The following is an 11,375-nucleotide window of genomic DNA, read 5'->3' as shown; positions in this document are numbered from 1 at the left end:
TCTTGTATATTATCCACCCAAGCCCTTTTTCATCGAAAAATTACCAACGCTGTTAGTTGAAGATGCACCGCATGGATATATGCAAGAAGGAAAGTGTCTCGATGCCGAGAAAGGGTTATTTCGACTATATTTTGATTATTATTGACGGCTGTGTGGTTGAGAGACTATTGATTCTATAGGGGTGTCAGATAGAATTCTTGTGGCATAGAATGAAGATATGTATGAGAAAATTGATGTTAGTTTTAGTAGATACTTAGTTAACGTTCAGTTAAGAAATCAGGAGGATATTTCTGTTGGGTTATTTTAGTGGTCTATGGGCCAGTTATTTTACAATTTAAAACAAAGTTTTTTTAATGAGATGAAGAACGTGGAAAGTCTTTAAATCTTACCAATTATTTTGAGGGCGACATGGACGAAGCTAGATCCACGTTTGAAAGAAAAGGGACCAATATGCCTAGCTAGTAGCCTAATGCACGAGTTCTCAAATACAATTGAAGACCTTGAACTTATCGATTTGCCTTTGGAAGGCGGTCAATTAACCTTTAGGAGAGGTAATGGCAATGGGGGTCGAGTTCATTCATTTATCAACAGATTTCTAATTAATGAATCAATTTTTTGAAAGGTTTTTAATATATTTCCAAAAGTCTTACTATGGAGTTGTTTAGATCAGTGACCGATCTTAATGTATCGTCGAGTGATGGTGAGAACATGTTGACCATTTAGATTCAAAAATAAATGGTTGATTAAAGAAGACTTTATACCACGTGTGCAATAATGGTGGGTAAGTTATACATCGGTTAGTTCTCCATCGAGTAACCACTTTGTGAACTTAAGGAATCTACGTAAGCTTATCAAAAGATGATTTGTGGGGGATTGTGCTATATTTTGTGCTAAAATCAATGACTTGTGTAATGAAAATAATTTCATTGACGGGCCTACAGAGATTCGTGAGCTCTCCGCGGAGAAAGTTATTTATTGGATTCACATTGTTAATAAGTTGCTCGATATGTGTAAGGAGGAAGAAATTGGGGCACATCAACATAATAAAGCTACATTGTTAAGAGTCGGGATAGAAATACCAAATTTTCCATAGGATCTCTAATGCGCAAGCAAAAAATAATGTGATTAATTTGATCTCAATCGAGGGGGAAGTTCATGATTGTGAACATCTCTACGAGTGTTATCAAGTTCTATAAAGGTTTGTTTGAGGAGTCATTTAAGGTTAAACCTAAATTTAATGGTATTAATTTTAATTCAATTAGTACAGCGCAAAGTTATGTTTGAGTTTCGTTTTTCGACGGAAGAGGATGAGAAGGTCATTAAGAGGTGCAAAATTGATAAAGCGCTAAGATGCAACGAGTTAATTTGGTTTTTTAAGAAAGCGTGGCATTTTCTTAATATTGAAATTATGGAGGCAAGTGATCATTTTTATCGTTTCTCATCATTTGACAAAAGTTAGAATTCTATTTGATATGTCTTATTTGTAAAGATTCAAGAACTATTAATGTGAAGAACTTTAGGCCTATCAGTCTCGTTTCGTCCTTATATAAGATTGTCTCAAAATAATTGTCCAATAGATTACGGAGGGTGTTAAATAGGGCCATATCTAGTAATTAAATGTCGTCAAATCTATGATGAAGTATTAATAGTCAACGAGTGTATTGACTTAGCTAATTCAGGAGGCGACAAATGTTTTTTGTCAAGTTAAACATCTAAAAGCTTATGATCAAGTTAGTTTGGAGTTTTTGTTTGATTTCATTGACATAATTAGATTGGGTGTGAAATTAATTGGTTAGATTAGATTTTTGTTTCTCAACGGTTATGTTTTTTATCATTATAAATGGGAGTTCTCAGATATATTTCAAAAGCTTCTGAGGGATCAGACAGGGTGATCAACTCTCTACTTCCTTGTTCTTCATTATTATGGAAGCCCTCTAAAAAATTATGACGTTCGTAAAAAAACTCGGAACTCATCCGTGGAGTGAGTTTTGGGACAAGAAAGTATTCTTAGAGTTAATCTTAATAAGTCATCCATCTTTTTCTTAGATTTTGTTTCAAATAGGAGAAGAATGGGGATGGAAAATGTTTTGGGTTCAAAATTGGAACTCTTTTGTCAATCTATCTTGGTATGTCATTTGGTGCTAAATTACAATTCAAGGTCTCTTGGGACCCGATTATCACTAAAATGGAATGTAAGATATCTAAATAGAAAAACAAAATAATCTTGAAATGGAGTCGGTTAATCCTCATTAAAAGTGTGTTATCATTTATTCCCACATATATGATGTCTTTATTCATTTTCCCCAAAAGTGTGGCAATGATAATGGAGAGAATAATGTGTAAATTTTTTTGATTATCTTCTAATTGATCGTTTGTCATTTATTTAATTGGGATAAGTTTAATATTTTAAAGATCAATGAGGTTTAAATATTCAAATGATTCATTTAATAATGATTTTTATCGAAATGGTGTAGTAGATTTGCAACGGAGCCGAATAATCTTTGGGCATTGATAATCAGATATAAGTATAGTCAACATTGTTCTAGTTGATTCACCAAATTTTCTAACTATTCAGTGAAGTATAGAATTTAGAGAAGAATTTATTATATGTGAAAAAAAATCGCAAGCAGTTCAGATTCATTGTAGGAGATAAATTTTTAATCAGTTTTTGGGACGACACTTGGTGTAATGTCAAAACTCTAGGTGTAATGTATCATGAGTTTGCTTACATTGTTAAATATAGAAATGTCACAATTAAGGACATCTTTGATCATCAGTCTAAGGGTTTCGTTAGTCGAATAACATATATTAGGAGATTAAATATTAGGGAGAGTTCTTCTCATAATATAGTTTTAGTTTTGGTATGACACAACTAAGTATCCCCGTCTGAAAAGACGTTATGCGTTGAAAAGACATGGATAGTTTCCATGTGGGACATTGTTACAATTTGTTCGCTTATATGATTTTTGTTGGGAGAAACTTTGGGAGTCAAAGATTTCATTCAAAATCTCGTTCTTTGAATGGGGCGCTATTCATAGTGGAATTTTTACGGATGATATGTGCAAAAAAAAGGATGTATTATGGTAAGTCGTTGTCGTATGTGTCACGAAAATGTTGAATCGAAAACTCACTTACTTTTCATTGTCAAGGGGTGAATAGCTAGTATCTCGAGTCTTTTGTGGAGTATTAATATAATTCACTATGTAATGCATGAATCTTTGGGTAGTTGATAGGGAGTTTGGATTGATGCAGTTATATGAAAGGTCTACATATTTGGGTTACCATCCCAATTATTTTCTAGTTGACTATCTGGTTGGAGAGAAGTCGTTGAACCTTCAATGATTTTAATCGTCTGATTTATATCATTCATAATGTTATTATTATGACGTTTTTTGAGATTCGTTCCGAAAATCGGGTTGAATCAGTCGGAGAGTTAATTGTTTTTCTCGAGCACCTACGAGTTCGATAACCTATTGGGTATCATAGTTGTATTTTATTCTTCTTTTTTTTCTTTATGTCGTGTTTTGGCGTTATGTCGGTATTTTTTTTATTTGATTTCTTGGCCTGACTATTTTTTGTTATAATTTATAACTGCTCTGATTAAAACATTGTTTGAATGGTTTCTAGTTAGGTTTTCACCATTTTGTGTGTGCTCAACAAAAATGTGGATTAATGAAATAAGGTTTCATCCTTTCAAACAAAAATCAATGTCGTGATCTTTGAAAACCCGGTAATTTGTGGGTCTTGTTTGGTCGTAGTGGAATTTAAAAGTAAAATATGCAACAAAGATGTAATTACACCAATTTTGTTATTTCAATCATTTTGTTATTTTTCATTGAATGTAGTATCTTTGTTTCAAATATGAATTTGAATAACTTTGTTGAACTAGTTTAGTTTATAATTTTTATTTTTAACAATTATTTTTCTTTGTTAACAAAATATTCTTAAAAAAAAGGAACTTGGAAAAGTTATATGCAATAATTTGAAGACACTTTCAAGTAAAAACAGAGTCAAGATAATTGTCTAGATGTTACATTAATTTGATCAACAAAAAAAAACACAAGCTTTTGCATAAGAATCAATAATAGACTCAATAATGAATACATTTGTTTATTTAGAATTACCGTAATCTAACACTAGCTACCAAGTTAATGACAAATTAATGGGTAAGACAACAGAGATACTGATGATCAAATAAATAATAAATTCAAAAGATTAAACCATTTTATAGATCAGATTAGGGTGAAATAAGTGAATAAAAATATTGTAGTACAAATTATGACCAAATTTTTTTATAAAAAATAAAATTCAGAAAACATATATATACAGAATACAATAAAGACTCAAAAGAAATAAAATTTCTGCAAATATCTCGATATTCAAGCGAATCGAGGTCGATACATACGATGGTGGAGCATCGGAGGCTCAAATCTAGCATATGCATCCATCTCCTTATCATAGTTTACATTTTTCTGTTTTAGAGAAAATTTTGTTAAAATAATTTTATTGATGAATAGAGCAAAAATTTTATGAAGATAACTAACATGTCATTCTTTTTTCTTTTTCTTTTTTTGTATGTCAATATCACAAATATATAATTAATTATGACTTTTCTTGTTCTATTGTTCCTTTCAATCCATATTATCCACCAGAATATTAAGAGGATAGAAAACCATTTCTTATTATGTGGCATCATTCCATTCAATTTCAATTATAATTCAAAACCTATATAATCCATATTTTTCAAACATATGAACAACAACGAATTAATATGTTTATGTGTGGTGGTTTCCTCGTCATTTAGATACAAACAATATCTACTTAATTACTACGACTAAATCTTATAATTACAAAGGTAATACGGTTTCTCCACTTTTTTAATGAAAGTAACCGTGTCTTACATTGTAATTTTTTAAATCCTTCCAACAAATTGTCTTGTTTTATTGTTCAACGTCGAACCATATAAGATATATTGTGCGAGGTTTCTTTTGAGTTCAACCTTCGTACAAATAGAATTCTATTACTAATGAACTTGTTGTCGTATTGAACATCTCTTTCATTTACATCATGTAATAATAATATTGTGATATATAGATCTCTTTATTAGTATGAATTATTTCAATTATAAAATATTGTTGAAGAAATTAATTGAAATAAGATAACTCAATATTTATAAAACAAAACAAATACAGCTTTAAGCTTTATTTTTATGTGAAAACGGACAAACAAAATTATGTAACATTCCCAAAAAATAAATAAATAAATATGAAACTTCAATATGATATCTTTCTAATGATGAGCTATTTAAAAAAGAATTATTAATATTGTGAGAGAAGGCGGTGGACGAAAAGAAAGATTAAAAAAAGGTCACGTGCGGTAGTAGAGAGGGTCACGTGGGTAATGTCTTCAAGATGAGGATCTACATTTTCAATTTATTTTTTTATTTTTTTTGGTGTGGGTTTTTATATGTATTCATGCAGAATTACAGTAAGCCATAAAAAATTAATAATTAATATTTATTTTTAAGGGAGGTTTTGGAATTATAGTGTTGGTGGTGGGGGATAAGAGATTGAAGACAATGTGATTGGGTCAGCCCCTTTTCATTAGATGGATAGACACCCAAATCCTCTTTCTTATATCTTTCTATCCCTATCTAACTTTCCTCTTTATTAATAATTTTGATAAATAAAAAATTAAATATCAATTTTAGTTTTATTTTTATTAAAAAACGACTTAAGTTAAAGGGACATACAAAACAAAATAAGAGGTAAGGGTAGAATCTTATGTTACGTTTAAGCCCTCCTAAGGTGCGGAATCCGAGTTAGAGATCGAAATAATAACGAGAAAATTATGAATAGAACGAAATTGAATAAATTTTTATTTTTATTTTTAAATTAAATAAAAAAAATAATGTATTATTACAAATTTTAAGAAATTATAGGGTAATATCAAATTATACCATAAAAAATTAAATAAAATTTTGTTGGTGGCTTCAAGTCACCCGAACCCATACATAAATTCGCTCTTGCAATCTACGTTATATTAATAAAAAAAAGTATAATATATATTAAAATATTTATTGAATGTTAGTATTTTAAGTGAATTTTAAGATATTCTCTACAAATGCATTTTTCTTTACATCTAGTTTGATAAGGGTTTTATGACATTTTATTTTGGATTTTACCTTATTTTTTAAAAAAATAATCTTTATCAAATTACTATTATTATAATTATCGAGTGACACATTTTATTAATTAAAATATTAAAATATTTATATTTTATTTTTATAAAATTTAAAATATAAAATAGATAAATTTATAATAATTCAATCAACTAAAATTCAAATAACCTATTTTTTCATCTGATTTTTTACAAAATTCTCAAATAATCAACAATCAAACAATGTTTTCTTATATTTTTACTTAATACCCAATATTTTTTAACTTTTACTTTATTTATCACAATTATTCATTTTATCCATTTAAATACAAAAATGTCATTTATTTAATATATTCTCTCTCATTTTTCTATCTCATTTATATAAATAATAAAATTATCATTAAACTTTAAAAAATTAAGACAAACACCCAACAAAAAAAAATCAAGAATAAATAAGCTCTATAAGATCAAGCTTCTTATATATTTTCTTCTAGATTGTATTTTCTAAATTTGAGTTTGATTCTCATTTAAACCATCATAAAAACATGTTTATTCCAACTTAACAATCATACTCAATAATAACTATATATATGTGATGTATGAAATACATTTAGAAAAATGAAGGAATAAACTTAATCAAACTCACCCATAATCTTTATATAGAAGACTTAGCTCAACCTTACCTATTGAAGGGTGGGGGTCAAATGGGTATAGAGAAAGAAAGCAAGAAAGTTCATAGAAAAAGATAAAAAGCTTAAAGCTTAAAAGAAAGCTGCTGTTTTCACAAAGCAAGTTCTAGCTTTTTCCCCCATCCCCTCTTTCTTCTTCTTCTTCTCCTCTCTCTCTCTCTATCACTACACCATTTCATTTGAGTAATAATAAAGCTGAATGAATGAAATAACTCCCACTTTCAACAGGTCTGATCAGAACCAAAACCAAAGAAGAGATCGTGATCAACTGATCATCATCATAAAATTAGATTACACTGTTTCAAATCACTAAACAAAACTCTCTCAAGCCATGTTGGATTCCACCACTATTATTACTACTGGTCCTTCTTCTTCTTCTTCTGAAACCGCCAATAAAAGGAAACGTCGTCCGGCTGGTACACCCGGTATATATATATCATTTTCTCTCTCATCCAACTGTTTGTCTTTTTAATTAACTAAATATAATGTCTGATACAGATCCGGATGCGGAAGTTGTTTCTCTGTCGCCCAAAACACTTCTTGAATCTGATAGATATGTTTGTGAGATCTGTAATCAAGGGTTTCAGAGAGATCAGAATCTCCAGATGCATCGTCGCCGACATAAGGTGCCGTGGAAACTTTTGAAGAGGGAATCTCCGGCTGGGGAAACTAGAAAAAGGGTTTATGTTTGTCCAGAACCGAGCTGTTTACATCATGATCCTTGTCATGCTCTTGGAGATCTTGTCGGAATTAAAAAACATTATCGCCGGAAACATAGTAATAATAAACAATGGGTTTGTGAGAAATGTTCTAAAGGATATGCAGTTCAATCGGATTATAAAGCTCATATTAAGACTTGTGGTACAAGGGGACATTCTTGCGATTGCGGCCGCGTTTTCTCAAGGTATATATATTATTATTAAGATCTCAAATTTTAGTAAAACCTCTCAAAAAAACATGTTTTTTTGGAAATTTAATATATATAGTTAGTTAGTTGTTCTTGATCCTTTTGAACCCTAATTTCTTAAATTGTTATGATCACCTGATCATCATCACTAACTTATATATAAAATGGGTTTTTCTAGATTCTTTCTGAGTTTGTTTTTTTTTTTTTTAGAATTTCTAAGCTTGAAAGAATGTTTTTTGGCAGTGAATTAATGGGAGTTCAAGACCTGTGAATAATTTCATTTCCCGATAAGATTTATCATTTCTGAAGAAAATGCCAATTGCTCTTTCTCCCAAGTCATTTTATTTCTTTTTTTTAATATTCAAAACATAACTCTAATTTATGGATTTAGCTATAGTCTTCACTTTCTATTATTTAAAGTATAAGAATTGTTTAGTCTTTATTATTTCTTTAGTTATTCTTATAAAATAATAAAAACATTGAAATCTAGGATTACTTGAACATTGGAAGTCATTGAACACATAAATTTATATATGCATGGTTGATGAACTTGTTAAATTATCATTATTCTCCCATTGATCTTCTTTATTTAGATTACACGAGATTTTTTAAACAACTATATATATTCGTGTTTAATTCTTTTTCAGAGTAGAGAGTTTTATCGAACACCAAGACACATGCGTGGTCCAAAGGCGAATCCGTCCAGAACTTCATCAAGCGTTGCAGCCCGCATGTTCATCTAGAACCGCATCAAGCAATAGTCAATCAATTAGCGACACGAATCTAAACATGACCACCAACTTTCAAAGGGTTCTTCCACTTCCATCAAGTATAATCAATCAAACCGATCCAATCTTAGAACTCCAACTATTACCATCGTCCTCAACAAATTTCGCCGCTTCTCCATCAAAAACCAAGGAAAGAAATGCTAACACTTCGACACATTTGAAGCTCTCGATCGGTTCTTGCAATGTTGATGTGGCGACGAGGATGAAGGAAGAGGCGAGCGAGCAGTTGAAACTTGCGATGGCGGAGAAAGCTTACGCGGAAGAAGCGAGACAACAAGCGAAGAAACAGATCGAATTGGCGGAAACTGAATTTACGAATGCGAAGAGAATAAGACAACAAGCTCAAGCTGAAGTGGAAAAAGCTCAACATTTGAAAGAACAAGCAACTAAGAAAATAAGCTCAGCTATAATGGAAATCACTTGTCATGCTTGTAAGCAAAGGTTTCAAAGTAGTATGCCTCAATTAGGTGATGATACATCTTACATATCATCAGCCATGACTGAGGGTGAAGAAGGAGATCAAGAATAATATGGGTTTTTTTTATTTATTAATTATATATTATTTTTGGGTTTTATGGAATTTTATTAATGTGTTTAATTATTTTTCGTATATGAGTTATATATAATTAATTAATGTTTAGTTGGTATGCTAGAAGAAGAAGATGTGGTGTTGGATTGTATATCAATCTAATATGGGGATGAAAAGGTAATTTAATGTTTGTGTGGTGAACATTTCTCTCGATTTTATAAAGTGAAATTATGGTTTGTCGATATATTGATAATCGTATTCAGTTTATTCGTTATAACTTATTCACTAAAATTACTGCAAAGTTTATATGTAATCGCGATTTATTCACTTTTATAAATTAAATCATACTAGTCTAAATTTCTTTAGCTTTCCTTTTATCACTTTTTACTTTTCTCCTTTTTTATTTTCCATAGCTATCATAAAGATCAGAGAAGCTTCATTTCAAAAATGACTTGTCACTTCAAATAGGATCTTTAATTTGTTCCATATATAAGTCCTGTTTGTTTGTTTCTTTCATAGTTTGTTGTTCAAAATTGTATATGAAATGAGATAAATGGATCAATATCTTTTAATATTATATATATTTTTCAAATAATATGGTATTGCATAAAAATGATATTTTACCAACAACTAACAATATAAACAACAAATATGAAGCACAAAAGCAAGTCAAAAGCTAAAATGAAACATAGTTAGAGTTTGAGCTACTATAGTGTAATCATAATACCCACATGTAATTAAGAAAGCTTGCATGCAAAGGGTTTGAATTTCAATAATTTTATGTTGATTATTTCTTCAATCACGCCGCGTAAATATCGCAACATCGTGAAAAGAAATATGGAGAGAAACCTCCAATACATCAACAGTACAAACAAACAAAAATCCCTCCTTTAAATACCAAAAAAAGTTAACAACAAATTAAGAAGAAAAGATAATATAGAACGCGGAATCATAATAGTAGGGCTTAATAACTCAACGAATAACAAAAGTCGAAGTTATACAAACCCTTTTAATTTTGAGCTCTCTATAGTCATGTATGTCTTTTTTTATATAAATACTTTAGTATTGTGTTTGATATATGAAAGAGATGGGGCATTATAAATTATTTTGAAATAGAACCATGAATTGGGTTGTTTAGATATGTACTTACACATTTTTCAATCAAATGGGAAATGAAAAAAAAAAGTGTAATAGGCATAGAGACTTACATATACTATAATGAATTAGCATGAGATATCATTACTATGGAAAATACATGATTTTTTGAAGATAGAGATATATAAAGATGATACATATATATAGTAGGTTGATCAATTAATTAATTACCCTTAGTTTGGTGTAAAGTCTATCATTTCATTTTCATTAAAAATAATATATTTATGTGACAAGTCTAATCTCTTTTGAGGATTATTGAGTTGCATGGAAGTTATAATATATATATATAAATAAATAAAGGGTAGTAGGGTCAATTAGAGTCACCATTGAATTATGATGAAGTTTGAATGAGTTGTACTAGCTAGTGCAGTCAGCCAACTTGAAATTGGTATCTACCCTTTACCCATATTGCCCTTTTCCAGCTTCTTTAATATGACATCTCACTAAAAGACCTTTTTCAAAAATCCCTCAGATAATAATAATATTAATAATAATAATAATATAGAAATATTTTACTATTTTATTGATAAATTAAATAATTATATGGTTAATAAAAATCCTCAAATAAACCAGGTCAAAAACCACATCATTATAAAGACTATTTTGGCAAGAATTATTTAAATAATTTTATATAGTTCTAAATTCGTATACTTATCCAATCAATCAAAATATTTTTTACATTTTTATTAAATATTCACCCAATAATTCATATTTAATCATATATTTAATTAATAAGTACTATTTTCTCAAAACCAACACTAACCAATTTTTTTTTAAAATAATCTAGATTTATTCAAATAAATCTAAACGAACCAGCCCTAAGATATTTTTTACTTGTCAATAATAATGAAATTGTTGTTAAAGTTAATGAATATGATACATTATTATGCAAATTAAAGATATGACATTTATTGTGCAATTAAACTAGGTAGATAAATGATGAAGTTGATAGACACTGTATTTACAGTTTGCTTCTCTCTTTCCGTGCAAAGTAAAATAATATATAACTACGTGTGAAAAAAAAGTTCATTTTTTTCATCAACTATAGTGTATACATTCAATAGGCCATGGAGTCACATTTATTGGATTATTTGAAAAAACTATGATAGCGGTAATATTGAAAAAGTGACTTTTTTTTTTTTTTTTTT

The 11,375-nt window shown here is 29.4% G+C and overlaps 1 protein-coding gene across 1 annotated transcript; it reads left to right on the top strand.

Annotated features, from left to right (window-relative positions):
- The first annotated feature begins 6,823 nt into the window (after positions 1 to 6,823).
- Positions 6,824 to 9,314, top strand: LOC124935814 (zinc finger protein SHOOT GRAVITROPISM 5-like). The gene is made up of 3 exons (XM_047476242.1): positions 6,824 to 7,273; positions 7,347 to 7,752; positions 8,403 to 9,314. Exons 1-3 carry the CDS (start codon positions 7,180 to 7,182, stop codon positions 9,070 to 9,072), a joined length of 1,170 nt encoding a protein of 389 aa, XP_047332198.1. The 5' UTR covers positions 6,824 to 7,179; the 3' UTR covers positions 9,073 to 9,314.
- Positions 9,315 to 11,375: the final 2,061 nt, after the last annotated feature.

This window comes from Impatiens glandulifera, chromosome 4, assembly GCF_907164915.1.
Source record: "Impatiens glandulifera chromosome 4, dImpGla2.1, whole genome shotgun sequence".
NCBI classification, from domain to species: domain Eukaryota; kingdom Viridiplantae; phylum Streptophyta; class Magnoliopsida; order Ericales; family Balsaminaceae; genus Impatiens; species Impatiens glandulifera.
This window is presented reverse-complemented; position numbering and strand designations above follow the sequence as displayed.

Coding starts and splice junctions, on each gene's coding strand:
- LOC124935814 (XM_047476242.1), top strand. CDS start 7,180: ATGTTGGATTCCACCACTATTATTACTACTGGTCCTTCTTCTTCTTCT. Junction 7,274..7,346: donor TCGTCCGGCTGGTACACCCG/GTATATATATAT, acceptor TGTCTGATACAG/ATCCGGATGCGGAAGTTGTT. Junction 7,753..8,402: donor TGCGGCCGCGTTTTCTCAAG/GTATATATATTA, acceptor ATTCTTTTTCAG/AGTAGAGAGTTTTATCGAAC.